General features: G+C 52.1%; 4 protein-coding genes across 4 annotated transcripts; 1 reads left to right on the forward strand and 3 right to left on the reverse strand.

Annotated features, from left to right (window-relative positions):
* Window positions 1-14: 14 nt before the first annotated feature.
* On the reverse strand, window positions 15-4,696 carry BDP81DRAFT_399394 (ABC-2 type transporter; the record flags this gene model as incomplete). The annotated part of the gene is made up of 4 exons (XM_060588570.1): window positions 15-1,708; window positions 1,763-3,631; window positions 3,689-3,878; window positions 3,935-4,696. 4 exons carry the CDS (start codon window positions 4,694-4,696, stop codon window positions 15-17), a joined length of 4,515 nt encoding a protein of 1,504 aa, XP_060439369.1.
* Window positions 4,697-6,051: 1,355 nt separating this feature from the next.
* BDP81DRAFT_484875 (uncharacterized protein) lies at window positions 6,052-8,196 on the reverse strand (the record flags this gene model as incomplete). Its single annotated transcript, XM_060595128.1, has 4 exons — window positions 6,052-7,291; window positions 7,358-7,390; window positions 7,433-7,882; window positions 7,940-8,196. The coding sequence occupies 4 exons, from the start codon at window positions 8,194-8,196 to the stop codon at window positions 6,508-6,510; spliced, it is 1,524 nt and encodes a 507-aa protein (XP_060439370.1). The 3' UTR covers window positions 6,052-6,507.
* A 3,444-nt stretch (window positions 8,197-11,640) lies between these two features.
* Window positions 11,641-12,650, reverse strand: BDP81DRAFT_410649 (cytochrome P450; the record flags this gene model as incomplete). Its single annotated transcript, XM_060589133.1, has 3 exons — window positions 12,073-12,650; window positions 11,936-11,999; window positions 11,641-11,868 (listed from the first exon to the last, which is right to left on the reverse strand). The coding sequence occupies exons 1-3, from the start codon at window positions 12,636-12,638 to the stop codon at window positions 11,641-11,643; spliced, it is 858 nt and encodes a 285-aa protein (XP_060439371.1). The 5' UTR covers window positions 12,639-12,650.
* Window positions 12,651-13,473: 823 nt separating this feature from the next.
* On the forward strand, window positions 13,474-14,116 carry BDP81DRAFT_399398 (uncharacterized protein; the record flags this gene model as incomplete). Its single annotated transcript, XM_060588571.1, has 2 exons — window positions 13,474-13,826; window positions 13,894-14,116. The coding sequence occupies 2 exons, from the start codon at window positions 13,474-13,476 to the stop codon at window positions 14,114-14,116; spliced, it is 576 nt and encodes a 191-aa protein (XP_060439372.1).
* Between the last annotated feature and the right edge of the window lie 1,176 nt (window positions 14,117-15,292).

A 15,292-nucleotide genomic window follows, 5' to 3' on the forward strand; every position in this document is an offset into this window, starting at 1 on the left:
TTGAGGCCATCAACTTATTGGGCCGCCGTCTCCTTTCCCTTGGACTCCTTCTTAGGCTTTGACGAGCCGGAGTTCCACTTCTTGACACGGACGAGGTAGTAAGAAATAACAGCAATGAATATGTTGAAGAAGATGAAAGCCCAGACGATGCCAAAGTTGCGCCAGCGCTCATCGTAGAAGATTTTGCTGCCGGCCAAGTACTGGTCGGCATTGCTGTAAGAGCAGTACCTGCAAGCCTCAGTGGCATCGGGGTTCTGGAGCTGGCCGGGAGCGAGCTTGAGGTAGTCTGCCAGGTACTGGCCGCACGTCTGGTTGGCAGGCGGGTTGAAGATGGAGGTCTCGGTGGCGGAGCAAGTGACGAGTCGGCCGGACAGCTCGGTACCGACGATACCGGCAACCCAGTATGTGAAGGGGGACACGCGGTACATGAAGACCCAGAAGCCGGGGAGAGCAGTAGGGGACTGCAAGACACCGCAGAAGGTCAAGCTCATGAGGACCAGGAGAGTGACGACACCTGAGGCGGTCTGGGCATCGGGGAAGGCGGCGATGGTCATGTGCGCGAAGGAGGACGCGTAAATCAGAAGCTGGATGGCGTACAGCATGACCAAGACCTGGCGAACGGAGCCCTGAATGCCGATGATGGGGTAGTAGAAGCAAGCCCAGATGAGGATACCCGTGACGATTTGGTAGGGGATTTCGACAATGATGTTGGCGAACATGAAAGCCTTCCAGGAGTAAGCCTTGCTGGGGCGTTCACGAACCTCGTAGAGGGCACGCTGTGTGACGAAGTGAGGCTGGATCTGCTGGACAATGGTGGAGAAGATGGTGATGACCATGAAGACAGCGAAGACAACGTTTTGCATGCCGGCCATTGTGCCATCGGCCTTCCAGAAGGAGAAACCGATGAAGAGACCTGCGCAAATACCGAGGAAGAACTTGGCGAAGACATAGTTGGGCATGCGCCAGTACTGCTGGAAGACACGACCGGTGACCTCCATCAGCTGAGTGCTGAAGGGCATGGCGAACTCAGAGTGGGCACCAGCATCTTCGCTTCCTGCGACCTCCTCGTGCTGCTTCTCGAGGTGGATTCTCTCGATCTCAGCTTCGACAACACGGCGTTCGCTGCTAGACTTCCAGACGCTGTGCCAGTCTTCACCCCTGGAGTTGGTACCGTTGTTGACAATCTCGAGCATGTACTCAGCGGGGTTCTCCTCATCGCCACATCTGCGAGCACAGTTGCCCTCGAAGTAGTTGAGAAGGGTGCGGGAGTTGTCGCCGATATCGCCAAAGTAGACGGTCTTACCGCCGCGAGCGAGGAAGAGAAGGCGGTCGAACTGCTGGAAGAGGATAGCGCTGGGCTGATGGACGGTGCAGAGAACAGCTTGGCCGGAATCAGCCAGCTTGCGGAGGAAAGCGCAAATGGCCCAGGAGCTCTGGGAGTCGAGACCACTGGTAGGCTCATCAAGGAAGAGAAGAAGCTTGGGCTTGGCTGCCAATTCGACGCCGATGGTAAGAAGCTTGCGCTGTTCGACGTTCAAGCCCTCGCCGGGTACACCAACGACAGCATCGGCAAAGTCCCGCATGTTGAGCATATCGATAACCTCCTCGACGAAAGCGAACTTCTCTTCCTTGGACACAGTCTTGGGCTGGCGGAGCATGGCGCTGAAGCGCAAGCTCTCGCGGACGGTAGCGGTAGCCAAATGAAGATCTGAATAAGGTCAGTTGAGTGAATAGATACTGCCAGGAAAGAGAAGTTGCTTACCCTGCTGCTGAACGTAGCCAGTCTTGCGTTGGAAACTGGCGTCAAGAGGCTTGCCGTTGACGAACATGTCGCCAGTGATGACACCCATGGTAGTTCGCTGAGCCAAGACATCGAGAAGAGTCGTCTTTCCGGCGCCGGAGACACCCATAAGGGCAGTGAGGGTTCCAGGCTTCACCCAGCCATCGACGTGGTCAAGCAGACGGCGAGGCTCACCCTTGATCTCAATATCGTAGACAATGTCTTTCCAAGTGAAGATATCCTTCTGGGGCGGGATAGAGTTAACGTTAGGCTCAGCCTCCTGATCCTTGACGGCCATCTCCTCGTTGGTGACGCTGCGGTTGAAGCCATCCTGAAGATGAGCAGGGACACGGCCGCGCTGGAAGACAAGGACCTCAGCGGCGCTGGTAGTGGAGGAGTTGAGCTCGGTAGCGACGAAGTAGAGGATCATGAAGAACAAGAGGAAAGCCAGGAGGATGCCGAAGTTGCGCCAGACGTGAGAGTAGTAGTACTGGTAGTTGGTCTCGATGAAAGCATCACCACTGACAGTGCGCTGACCAGCGACAGAACCGACAGCTGAGCAGATCCAAGAGTCGCCGATCAGGGGCGTGTACGCCGGAATGATCTCAGAGCAGACGAACTCGCGACCGTGGAACTCGTTGGCGATAAGGATCTCGAAGGCGTAGAAAATGGGGTTAATGAAGCGGATCCAACCGAACCAGTCAACCATCTGGGGAACTCTGATGACGAAGCCAGTGTAGATGACAAGCGCCAAGACGAGCACACCAGCCAACATCATAGCCTGAGAGATGGTCTTGGTGATAGCTGCCATGGTTCTGAAGACGGCGCTCATGACGAAGGTGGAGATGTAGGTGATCAGGAAGTACAGGAAGAATTGACCGGGTTCCCGACGTAGACCAGCGAGGAAGTACAGGATGAGGTTGAAACAGGTTGCCGTGACGAACTTGATCGGGATATCTGCGACAATACCGGCAATGGCTTCGGCTGATGGATGGTAGAAGGCGTAAGAGGCATGTTTTTCGACGATTGGCCGCTGATCGTATAAACTGTTGATTTCAGAGATGGCAGTGAGAGCGTTCATGAGAATAGCCTGAAACAGGACTGAACCCTTGGAGTAGAAACCGGAAGTAGCGTCAGGAGTGCCGTAGAAGACCGAACCAATGATGAGAGCCAAGATGATGTTGAGAATAGCCGCTGTAGCTGTTGCGGAGATGTCGTTCCACATCCGCTGGTAAGCGCGCTTCGTAGTAAGTCGCACTTGCATCGCCAAGCTGATGAGGTAGGGAGACTTGGGGCGAACGTGCTTCGCCTGCCTGTCGTTCTTCTGCTGGCGAAGCTCAGTAAGAGCATGGCCGTTGGGGTCAATCGGGTTCTCGTCAGTGTGCTGCTCAATCTCCTGGCGGAGAGCTTGGTACTCGGGAGATGCGCGCCAGTATGCCTCGAAGTCCTCGGGAGTTCTGGGGACCTGGCTCTCCATTCCCGGACGAGCCTTGCGCTCGATGGGGTTTGTGACCGAGGTCAAGAAGTCTCCCGTGGTCTGGCGCTGGGGGCAATCCCAACCCATGCGCTCAAAGTAAGACTTGGCAGCGGCAGCAGGGCCAAAGAAGATCTGGCGACCCTCGTAAAGGACGACAGCCTTGTCGAAGAGGTCATAGATGCCCTGACTGGCCTGGTAGATGGCAACAGCGTTGGCACTGCCGGTGAAGTCGGAGGCAAGGCGCAGCGACTGAACGAACTTCAGAGCGGTCGCGGAATCCAAGCCGCGAGTGCTGTTATCCCAAGCACACATAGGAGAGCCAGCAAGCATCATCTCAGCGATGGAGACACGCTTTCTTTCACCACCGGACACACCTGTGAAGAGTTAGTCGATTTTATCTCTCAAAGTTATGAAAGGTTTGAATCACTTACCACGGACGAAGTCATTTCCGACCTTTGTGTTGTAGGTGTGGCTTAGACCGCAGACGGCCATGACCACCTGGGCTCCCCTCTTGTGAGCTTCATCGCGACTCAGGCCCATGGGTCTGTTGGATGGTGTGCGGACGGCGCCGGCGAACTCGAGTGTTTGACCGACGGTAAGATGGGGAAAATGCTTGTCAACCTGGTTTGAATGTTGTTAGTTATAATCAAACAAAGTGTTGGTGCATGAAAACGAACCTCTTGGTTGTAAACGGTTTCTCCCTTGAACTCCTTCATCATCTTCTTTTGCGGAATGCCGTTGTAGTGGATGACAGACTCATCTCCAATACTCAGACCCTGGAGTTCACCAGTCATCGTCTTCAGGAGAGTACTGCATCCAGAACCAGGGCGACCAAGAACGATCAAAAGCTCACCGCTCTTGAGCAGGCCATCGAAGCTGTTGAGGATTCTCTTGGGCTCCTTCTTTCCGAAACTAATGTGCTCGCCGATTCTGAGAGGTGCTTGGAGCAAGTCGCCAACGGTCTGTTGCAGCTGCAAAGCAGCGCCGGTACCAGACACATTGAGGTCCTTGTAGGCGACACCAGCCTGCTTGAGAGTGATGCCCTCGTTCTGCATGGCTCGCATGAAGGCCTGAAGCCATTTTGAAAGATCGAATGACTTGCTTGAAGGGTCCAAGGCGGGATCATCTTGGCCGTAAGAGATGTGTGTCGAAAGGGGACGGCCGTTGCTCGCCAAACTTTGATGCCGTGAAAGGTTTGTTGCGATTCTCTGAAGTTCCCTCCTGTCCTCCTCGTCGATCATCATCGTGTCGCGGTGGGTATCTCTCGTAGGGCTGGACACGTCTCCATATTCTTCGTCGGATGAATAGCCATTCTTTCCCGTGTTGATGGGAGCAAAGCCACCGGTGGGCTGCTCGGATGAGGTTCGTTGTTCTCCGTGTATCGTGACTGAAGAGGTAGTTGTACCGTAGCTACCCCTTGTTGCTGTTCTGTCCTCCATGGTTGTAGATGTGTTGACCAGGGGCGAAGCTCAGATGAGCTGAAATTAAGGTTGTTGATATTAGTCGCAGACACAATGTGTTGTTGATGATGAGATGCTGTTAAAGTATTTTACAGTGTTTAAGATGCTCACAGACACTTTAGAATATTCGATAGAGATTGAAAACGGAATTGGGAAATATGGGTTTCGGATGACTTTATTATATCAAGACCCATGGTGGAAGCAGATTTACGGTATACGCATGCGGACATGGCCAACTCCCGGGGCCACCGAGCTAGAGCCGTGATCCTGCCAAGCCAACTGGGCTCTGAGTTTGTTGTGACTCTAGAGACGGCCGAGACCAATTGTGCGGAGTTCGCAGTGCTCCCGCCTACCGGCCGGCCTGTGGCTATGAGGTCACCCCTTACTAGACAAGAAGGCATTCTCCCGGGTGAGTACTCTAACCCCGAAGTCTGGTGCATAAGATATGTAAGCTAGGGGAGAGAAAGATTGTTCCTAGCGCACTGCATGCGTGCTGGCTTTCCGAGTTCCCACCAGCATGGATGGCGGACTGGGCGGGCTGTTGTCTGTCACCACAGTCCGTCCCCGACTCGGGGACTTGGAGTGACCCGAGAGGCTCGACAACTCTTCAAACTCGGGCGCAAGAGCCACGCTGCGGCCCTAGAGACGAGTCAGTATTGGGCTTTGCTAAGCTTGCTAAGCCGTTTACGGTCAAAAAATGGGCTAAGTGCAGTCGAGGCACCCTGCTGTTTTCCGATTGCATCATGGTGGCTAATTCTGTAGCGTAGGCCCACCCGTACATCTCTGCGTTGCTCGTAAATCTGGCGTCACATTGGGATGGGGCATCCGGTAGACATACGGGAGATTTACGCTGCGCAGGGCTGCGGCTGCTCATAGCGCACCGAATGAAGCTTACGCAGTAACGCGGTACGGATACTCACCACACCAATGGAGCTCCCGTCCCCGAGGCACCGACAAATGTCAGCCAGTGGGGATATTGTGTCGGAGTTTGTAGACTGTGGAGACAGCAAATTTCCCCCTTACTTCCAGAAGATGCTTATCATTTCTCTCTCTATGATGCGGGGTCTAGGTTTTCACAACCCAAGGTAATAGTTGTACAACTTGACTTGAGCAGCGAGGTAGATTTCTCAGTCGAGCTAAACAAAACTGCGAGTCCGTCTCCCCCAATGGACGTCACTTTGCAGCTGCCGAAGTTTGGCGCATTAGGCTCAGATGTTAGACCCATCGATGTGAGATTCACGTTCAGATGGAACTACGGATATCGACTAGCGAAAGGAGGCATTATTTAGTATCATTGAGTGTTTCCACATGTGGTGAACGAAACATTCATAATTCTCAACTGTTGTGATTCACCCCCTTTTTGATCCTTTCCCACATTCTCGGGTCTCGGGGTCCTGCAATCGGCGGAAATATCAGACCGCTGAGTCAGGCCTTGCATTGCAGGTCGACTCGCAGCCAGCGCGCTGTGCGACGCAGATCGTCCCTCCCGAGCGACCGAGACATTCCTAGAAAGCTCCCCGCCGCATAAGCTTCGACTAGAGCGGAAGTCCAGAACCCCTTTCTGCAGCGGCGACGTGGTTTCTTCTTCATACTTCGGTAAGCATTAAGATGGCATCTCTTGGCAAGAAAAGTCCGCTGCCAAGTAGAGTTTCCGCTGCGTCACTCGAAACTCTGTTGCCCATCTCGCAAAGCGAGAAGCTTCTGCTGTGGAGGAACGGGGAGAGTTACTCATCGTCCCGTTACCCCGCTGCCCCGGTAGTTCCCTCAATTCGCTTTTCTCGGTTTCCTATTTACTCCTTTTTGACACCCACTTTGCCGATCTTTCTAAGACCCCAAACTGTCACCAACAAGGTTGCACCGTACAGCGCGAAGCAGTACCAGAACGACGCCCGGTAACCCTCCAACAACGCCATCGGGCCCTCCTTGTTTGCGAAGTTCGACCGGGCGGTCACGGCACTCGCTATGGCGCCCGATGAAGCCAGCCCTACGCTTTTGCCGATTTGGGCAATGGCGTTATATACACCTTCGGCCACGGCCTGCTTCTTCGCCGGAAACAGCGATGTGATCAGCAGATTAGAGATTGTGAACAACGTGTCAGCGCCAATAGCCTTCATAAACATTGCCCAGAAGATGCAGATCCAATAGGACCACGCGGGGTCGGAGATCGCCATCAATAGCGGCGACAAACACGCCAGGGCGACGGCGATGAGGATCGATAGGTCTGCCCGGACGCGGTGTACCACGAAACCGGCGACGATGTTGGCCAGGACTCCGCCAACGGGGGCCGGCAGGAAGCGCACCGACGTGTCGATTGCGGAGAGTCGCTGGACATACTGGAAGTAAAAGGAGCTGAGCTGCTCGGTCGCGTTGAAGGCGCCACATACCATGAAGACGCTGGTGCAGATGCAGGTGAAGCTGCGGTTCTTCCAGAGCGAGTTTGGAATAATGGCTGGTTTGCCCAGGCGCTCCTGTCTCTCGACCCAAGCAACGAATGCGCCTATCAGCACACCAGAGATGGCGAGCAGAGCGATGTTTTCTGGTTTCTTAATGTCCCGGGTGCTGTCGGTGATCGCACTGTCATTGTCACGTTAGCTATGTCTCGCTCGCTCTCAAGTAATAGTGGGCGCATCTCGGACTCACGCAAGCACATAAGAGACCATTGAGAGGAAGGCACTGGCCAGGAATGCTCCAACTCAGTCTACCTCGGTCCTGAACCGGTGCCAAGTGACCGGATCTCTCTTGCCGATGCTGGGCAGCCACTTCAGCGCAATCAGGAAGATGACTGTGTTGATGATTGCAGCAATGTGGAATCCCCATCTCCAACCAATCGTGTCTGTGAACACACCACCAACACTGAGGCCAACAGAGAACCCAATAGGTTGACCTCCGCCCATGGACGCAAAGGCAATGTTCCTTCTCTTGCCTGTGGGGAACGCGTGCGTGATGATACTTACGGCAGAGGGGAGACACATTGAGATGGCAATTCCGGCAAAAGCACGAAACATGATGAGCTGGATTCCCGTGTTTGCCAACCCACAGGCAAGAGTGAAAACTGATTGCAAAAAACATCCCATGAGGTAGAGGGTTCGAGCACCGTAGAGGTCGGCCATGGCACCTGACAGCAGGAGTGTGCATCCACAGGTCAGGGCGTAGACAGAAGCAGGCCTTGTTGTCATTAGACTAGATGTACAGCCACATGGGACTTTGAGCACTGATTCCTACCACAATAGAAGATTGCCATCAAGCTTAACATCTCGAGCCATAGCTGGAATGCAAACAGTGACTATGCCGGCCAGAAGGGAGCTAATGCCTGTAATACAGGTCACTGATGAGATGACAACCAGGGTTTTACCCTTCGAAAGGTCGCCATGTTGACCAGGGTCAGGAACAACAGTAGTCTGGTTCGACGACTGCGATATTATTGACGTAGAAGCCGAGAGTTGCGCCAGCGGTATTGCCGTTGCGTTGACCAGCTTCATTGTGGTTGTGGTAGACATCGTGAGTTTTTAGTTTGGTGGTTGATGGCTGAGGAGTTGAAACACCAAGCAAGCGGACCGCATCCTTCACTTATTCACTCGTGGACTGGACATAACAGCGGGGATACTGTCAACTCGGAGGGAGTACAGGGCGCAGAAGACGCGATTTCATTATTCATTGCGCAAATTTTTGACCAATCTGCCCGATCTCGGCCGAAGTGGACGGACCACCGAGTTGGCCCATTTGGGGGGGTTGACATTGACGCCGTTGGAGGTTTGCTGAGTCGCAATGACTAATGGCCGCAGTCGAAATAACCATCAAGTTGTATTGGCATTTCTGTTGGTGTTTACGGATTAATAGAGCGTAGAGATACCCGAGTCTTGCTCGGAATGCAGCCATTTCAAAGACAGTCAACTCGGTTTAGGAGTCTATTAGGTGTAACTAGAATAGCATCGCCTGCAACAACGAACGCCACTGTGTTGTTAAACTACTGAAGAGAAGAACAACCCAGCCCTGATGGCCATTCACCATGAATCTAGCTCCAGAAGGACTACTAAACACCAGTTTTGAGTCTTGCCAGCTTTCCCTAGTACACTTTCCCACGATCGGAGATTCTCACGAACATGTCAACATTCGAAGACTTAAACTCAAAATTTCGGATGAGCTGATGAAACCCCAAAGTTAGCATCAGCAGCTCCATTGTGTTGTTGATTCTTAATAAATTGCTCACCTGGACAAAGATCTTGTTCATTTCCAAGAACGCAACAGACTTGCCTGTGCACCGCCATCGGCCAGCGCCAAACACAAGCTCAGTCTGTGACTTCCACGACTTTCCCGTCTCCGCGTCAGCTTCTAGCCAGCGCTCAGGCCGGAACACCTCAGCATCTTGACCGAAGAGTCTCTTATCGTGGGTCGTTGTTGTTGTTGTTCTATTTAACGCCATGGCGGCAAGGGCGCAGCCGCCCTTGCGGCAGACCTCCCGGAGGGTATGTGGCGTGAAGGGTCGCAGGCTCTAGCTATATACTATATAGTACACGCCGTATCCTGACGTCCTCCAAATCTTGCTCGTGAGCTACTATGTGTTCTATCCATCCCTAGTTCCCACTGGTGCCCTAGTTCCGTTATAACCATCTGGTTTCTTAATATTATCGTGGGTCACCGACACTACATCGTGACCGATTCTCGTGCCTGCAGGTAACGCCATTCCATTATAGATGTCGCCCTCAGGCCCGACCTGTTTCATCACCAAGCCTGGAAACGGTGGCCTCACACGGAGGGACTCGTATATGACCGCCTGTTTTGACCATGATTAGTAAAAAGCGTTAAATTGGATTGAGCAGAGCCGCCGTCTATCCTCTTTGCTAACTTACTTGAAGATAAGTCAACCTACCCACTTTTCGCCATCCCCCCCTTTTCGCCACCCCAATCAACATGGTCTCAAAACATCACCACCAACTTCCAGTCAATTAATTAACTACCTTCCACTGCCACTACAATACAGTCACTGCCCTCACTAAGTAATTCGATCCTTGCGAGTCGACTAGGACTAGCGAGACGGTCGCCTACGTCCTCCTGAGCTCTCTTTATATCCCTAATGTTCGCGAACTTGGTATTAGGATCTATTTGGACGGTTCTCTTCCTCCTTGGAGCCATGCGATCAATTCGGGCCTAGAGCTAACGGTTTCTATACTCTGATGTGGCCAATAGGTATTCCTTCTCGCCAAAGCTCTTTTTTATCTTTCTAAATAGTAGTCGTCGAGTGTTGAGGTCTGGACTGAGCTCTGTGAATAACCTCAAGTGCTGGCTAAGCTCACTGGCCTGCCTAGGAGTTGACCAGTCAACAACAGACGTCGCTGATACCCAGTCAACGGGTTCCATGGACTTGCCAGTCACTGCCTGCCCCTCTGCAGTGTTTTTCAATGGAGTGGCAGGGCTGGGGAGCATCAGTGGGCTCAGCAGAGGGTGGCTCATATTAACTGGCCATAGTCCAGTTGCCTTCCACCCACTTCGTATATTAGACAACGTCAGACTAGCCAAACGAGCTTTCTGGTAACAGTCCAATAAGTGCCGCTTTCCAGCGATAGTAGAATTGTCTACTATTTCGTGCTTTCTGAGCTCCTTCCTATAAGTAGACTTCACAGGTCCAAACACTGCCGGATCCAGGGGCTGGAGGATATGGGAGGTATGTGGAGGCAAGAATAATAAGTAGACGTTGTTGATATAGCACTCCCACATGAATTCTGTCGTCGTATGACTCCCATGCCCATCCATAATCAATAATCGAGGCTCCTTCACCCCACCAGCCCTCCTAGGGCCAGGGGGCTCAGTCTGTGGCAAAAACACCTCCCTCAACCACTCGAGGGCAGTGTCGTCTGTCGTCCACCCATTGTCTGTTGCTGTGAACTTCCAACCGTCGAATGGGTTAAGTTAAAGGGGGAACCACTGCTGTTGGACCGACTTTCCCTTGAATATGACCAGTGGTTTGATAGATCTGGCATCAGCAGAGATACACTCGATAATCGACACCCAAGCACGCGAACCAGGCTCCTTTTTCCGCACTGCAGTGGCCTCTGCCTTGCCCAAGACCAACCCATTAGCTCCCTTGCCCTCAAGGATGCCAGTCTCATCCATGTTGTACCTGTTGGACTGTTTGATCTTCTTGATCTCTGGGATGTCGAGCAAACGGAACCAGGGCCTGATGTCAAGTTGGGATGTTGACGCAGGGTGGAAGCTCTCAGAGGCCAACTGCAGTTAGGGGTAGAATGATGAATTACTGAAATCTACTCCTCCCTCGACGTGTACTCCCTGCGCTGTATATATATCTGAGCTGCTCCTTTGTCGCTTGGACTCCTTACTACCTCTGACTAGCCCCTATCCGGGAGGGCTCTGACACCTGATTACCTCAGTAGTTGCTCCATTAACACGTCTAGAATCAATAGTTCGGCTCTTCTGGACCTTAACTGAGGGATTCCTTCGCAGGAAGGCTTGGGTCCATCGCTTGCTAACAGGCTTACGGTCACCCTAAGCTCTCAGAACTCGCTCAGCGAATTCCCTGACTTGTTCATGTGTAGGAGAGACCCCTAGAGTGTGTTGAATACGAATCCACTCTGCCAGTCGGTCTTCCTGCCATGGATTTAGTTTCTGAAGCTCGGAAAATACGGTAAGTCTGCTCTGATGCCCCTTGAGTCGACTTCGTAGTGTTGATCGTGGTACAGCCCAGTCAATCGAGGTCCTATTAATAGGGGTACCGTTCAAGATGGCATCAAGTGCTTACTGCACTTAAAATTCGGTATACGAGACCATTACATATCGACAAATAAGTGTGCCAAAAAGGAGTGTGTTTAGACGAAAATTGCAATTGTTGTGGTTGTTTGAACAATGGGGGTAGGATAATAATGAGGAGGCTGGGAGGCATTTTTGGGGTGGCGAAAAGTGGGTAGGTTGACTTATGGCAGTTGCTGGGCTTCTTGATATGTGATGGGATCTGATATTCTTCCTTCGAGCATGGCGTCCTCAATCTCTTTCACAAGAGACTTATACACAGAGATATTTGAAAGGACATAGTGCATTGTCCATTTGATGGCCTTTGCTGCTGTGTCAGAGCCAGCGACCATTGGAAACATTATCTCGGACTGCGCTGAGCGCTGATCAAGACCGCGACGTATGAATGATCCCTATCGAGTTCCCGTTAGCGGAAGGCTGAAGAACTTTGTGACCTTATCGTGATAGCTAATAAGCTACGAGTAAGTCAGGCTCATCTTTCCCATCAGGACCAAATCGGGCGGCAATGTGCTCTTTGGCAAGTCTGTTGACCTTAGTTTTGTGTCCGGACAGAGGCGACAAAATGGAATATACATAGCGGCTGCAGAAAGACTTACCCCACGATCTTTCCAAAGCCATTCTTGTCCGTCGGTTTCGGGCCAAGCAGCCGTAGAGAAAGGTCTGAGGTGAAAATTCGTTGAAGAGGCGGAATATCAGTGAAGAATTGTAAGACATCTATGGCAAGATTCGACATAGCAACCAGTCCAAAGACGTCCGAGTCTTTCCGAAGAAGCCCAAGGGGTTGTCCAAAGGACATCCTCGAGCGAGCGTCCATGGCATAGTAGTGCGCGAGTCGGCCGAAGTCTACAGGCGTTTGCTCCGAGAGTCTTGGAGTATCTGCATCTCCTGGCCCCTGCGGGTGATGCTTGGTGGCGTAGCTCTTTCTAATCAAGCTTACCAAGTCTGCTATTCCAGAGTCGATGCTAGCGTCCAACCCAGCAATGTCCTTACCAAGGTACCCGGGTTGCAACTTTGTCTTCAGGGCATGATGAACAGACTTATCGAGCACGCTGCCCATCATGTCGTGGTATGGGTCTAGCCGTGTGGCTTTGTACCAACTGCTTCGTCCATACATCGACTTGGCCGCCGACATACGTCTGTTGGTATCACAGGCGTGATACATTTCCTCATGAGGGTGTATCTTCGGCAACAATCACGTCGATGTCCGTGATAATTGCTGTTGTTGTTCTTGTTACTTCCTATTTTACATTGTGGGCAGGGGTCGGTCGAAGTAGGTGGTGACGGCCTGGGTGGTTGCCCCACCTTAACCGGCCGTGGTGACTAAGCCAGTTGTCCCACTTCGCCCAGGGCAGGCGCCAGCCAGCCCACGATACCTGCCCATTGCTCCTTATCAGCCTTGCCGTTCCGACAACGTCTTATGAGTTCTGCGTCGGACGTGATCAGGTCGTTGGGGCCTATGCGGACAAGCTCGCCATATTTTGTCGACAGTTTAAAGTACTCATGGTACCCATGAGAGAGAGCCACGAGTACGGATCCGAAACATTGTCCAGTAAGATAGGGAAGCAATAAAAGGGCCAGGGATTTGCGATAAACGGGCCCATGATCTCAATGTCGTAGTGAGTAAGTACACCACAACTATGAGACCCAGAAATTGGGCAAGAGGCGTCCAGGGCAACGCAACTGCGGACTGGTACAGTAGAGAAGGCGTTTTTTTCCGTGTCAGAGGACAGCTTGGAATTCGAAGTCAACAGGCTTTATGCCAGGGATTGCAGAGTTTAGGCATCTCTTTTGAAGTCTCTTTAGAGGACACAGAAAAATCAATATTTTAAGTCCGTTTTGGTACCCCTTGTAAGTCTGTACCCATAAGAATATTGAAGGAGTGGGTATCATGATCGTCCGGGGGCTAGACCAGCTTACGCCGAGCTAGCGTGCTGCGTCGCTGACCGTCAGCTCGCACAGAGAACCTATGATAAGAGGAGCTGAAGACTATAAGTGTGATGAGATCACGGCTTCTTGTGGGAGAACGGCAACCCTCGGCCCTTTTACAGGTTTTTGCCGATGTGCTCAAGTCAACGAAAAGGTATTACGATCCCGTCGTTGCCAACTTGATCGTTCTCTCTGCTCTAGCCTTTGTCAACTCAAACGCCATTGAGATTCATCACCAGTACCAGACAATCGTCTTGTCAAAAGAGACAGTCAGCTGGCCCTACTACTTTCGAGACAAAGAGGGCCTTCCAGAAGTGTACACCTACTTCTGCTTCTACAAGGAGATGTGCCCAGATATTGCATGCTTCCTGTCAGCTGCGCCCGAAATGGGCAAGTTTATCAACTTGACCAATGACATACTGTCGTAAGTACTCGGATCTAGCTTCAAGTTACTACGTGTAAGTCTTAGGCCTTTAACATGTGGCCTGTAGGTCTTACAAAGAGGAAAAGGCAGGTGAAGTCAGGAACTACATTCACAAACAAGCTTTAAGCTTAAACCAAAGTCCCTTGTCTATACTAGAATCCGTCATTCTGGAAACTGTGGTTGCGTACAACCGGTCCCGGGCAATTCTGAACAACAGCCATCCGTATGAGGGCATATGGCACGCCTACGCCATGGGTTGTGTTGGAACAGCAAAGGCTGATAAGGAGTAATAGGCAGGTACCATGGGCTGGCTGGCACCTGCCCTGGGCGAAGTGGGACAACTGGCTTAGTCATCACGGCCGGATAAAGGTGGGGCAACCACCCAGGCCGTCACCACCTACTTCGACCGACTCTTGCCTACAATGTAAGATAGAACAAGAAGAAGAAGAAGCAATAGGATCACCAACAGACGAGTGATAATTGCTACCACTATTTGTCGTATACGACCCCGTGGAACCAACAGGTTGTGTCGCTATGCACTTGAACAACCGCCGCTACTACCTTTCTGAGATAGTTCTGTAGACTTCTCCATCACCCAATAGACAGTCTTGGTACTGAAGAAACGACGTCAAGAAGAGAACCACAAATCCTGTCGGGATGTGCCCCACGAATGACATTCAAAAAGAACTTTGTACACTTGAGTCTCGGCTAGAACGAGGTACTAAACCCCGGCCGCCGTTGTCCAGTAGGGTTTAACACCAGCTTAACTTACGGAAGTTCGGCTCTTATAGGATCCCGATCGAAGCCGCCCCGCGCCCCTGCAGCCCGCTATCCATGTCGAGACCGGAACCGAAAGCGGTGCCTGCGTCGGGTCGCAATCGGGTTCCTCGCCTACTAACCGAACGACAGATAACGTCGCAACAAGACGTTATGTTGGTTCATCCGCTATTGTTATCGAGGGCGCCTGTCTTGGCACACTTGCGCGATACGTGAATTGACTTTTGAAAGCTTGGTAGTCGACGGTCCCAAGGGAGACGATGACGTCTGAAGAGATCTTCTCGGGTTCTCTGCTGAGCACCTTGATGCATGGAGTGATGAGATGAAGTTGCGATGCGACCAACGTTCTAGAATTGACGGGCGAGGCTTGGCGTGCCATGTGATTAATGTATGCAACGTCCACACACACTATGATATGCGTCCACTTTCGGAACCTCATATCTGGACCATGGCAAATCAACTCCTCCCACCACTGTAGACTTGCCGAGGGCTGGTCCGACCCGTTCCCGGTTCCAAACTAGTTGACCTCAGGGCATTGGCTCGTTGTTCCTCGTTATACTGGTTCCTTAAGGGAGAAAAGTCTGACGCGGAAATCGAATATCCCAAAAGCCACGAAATCCTACGAGCCTCTGGATTAAAGCGTGTGTGGCGGTAGGCTTGGGTGTGAAGACTGGCCGCAGTTGCGGAAT

The sequence above is a fragment of the Colletotrichum phormii genome (assembly GCF_030913505.1).
Source record: "Colletotrichum phormii strain CBS 102054 chromosome Unknown BDP81scaffold_29, whole genome shotgun sequence".
Taxonomy (NCBI): Eukaryota; Fungi; Ascomycota; class Sordariomycetes; order Glomerellales; family Glomerellaceae; genus Colletotrichum; species Colletotrichum phormii.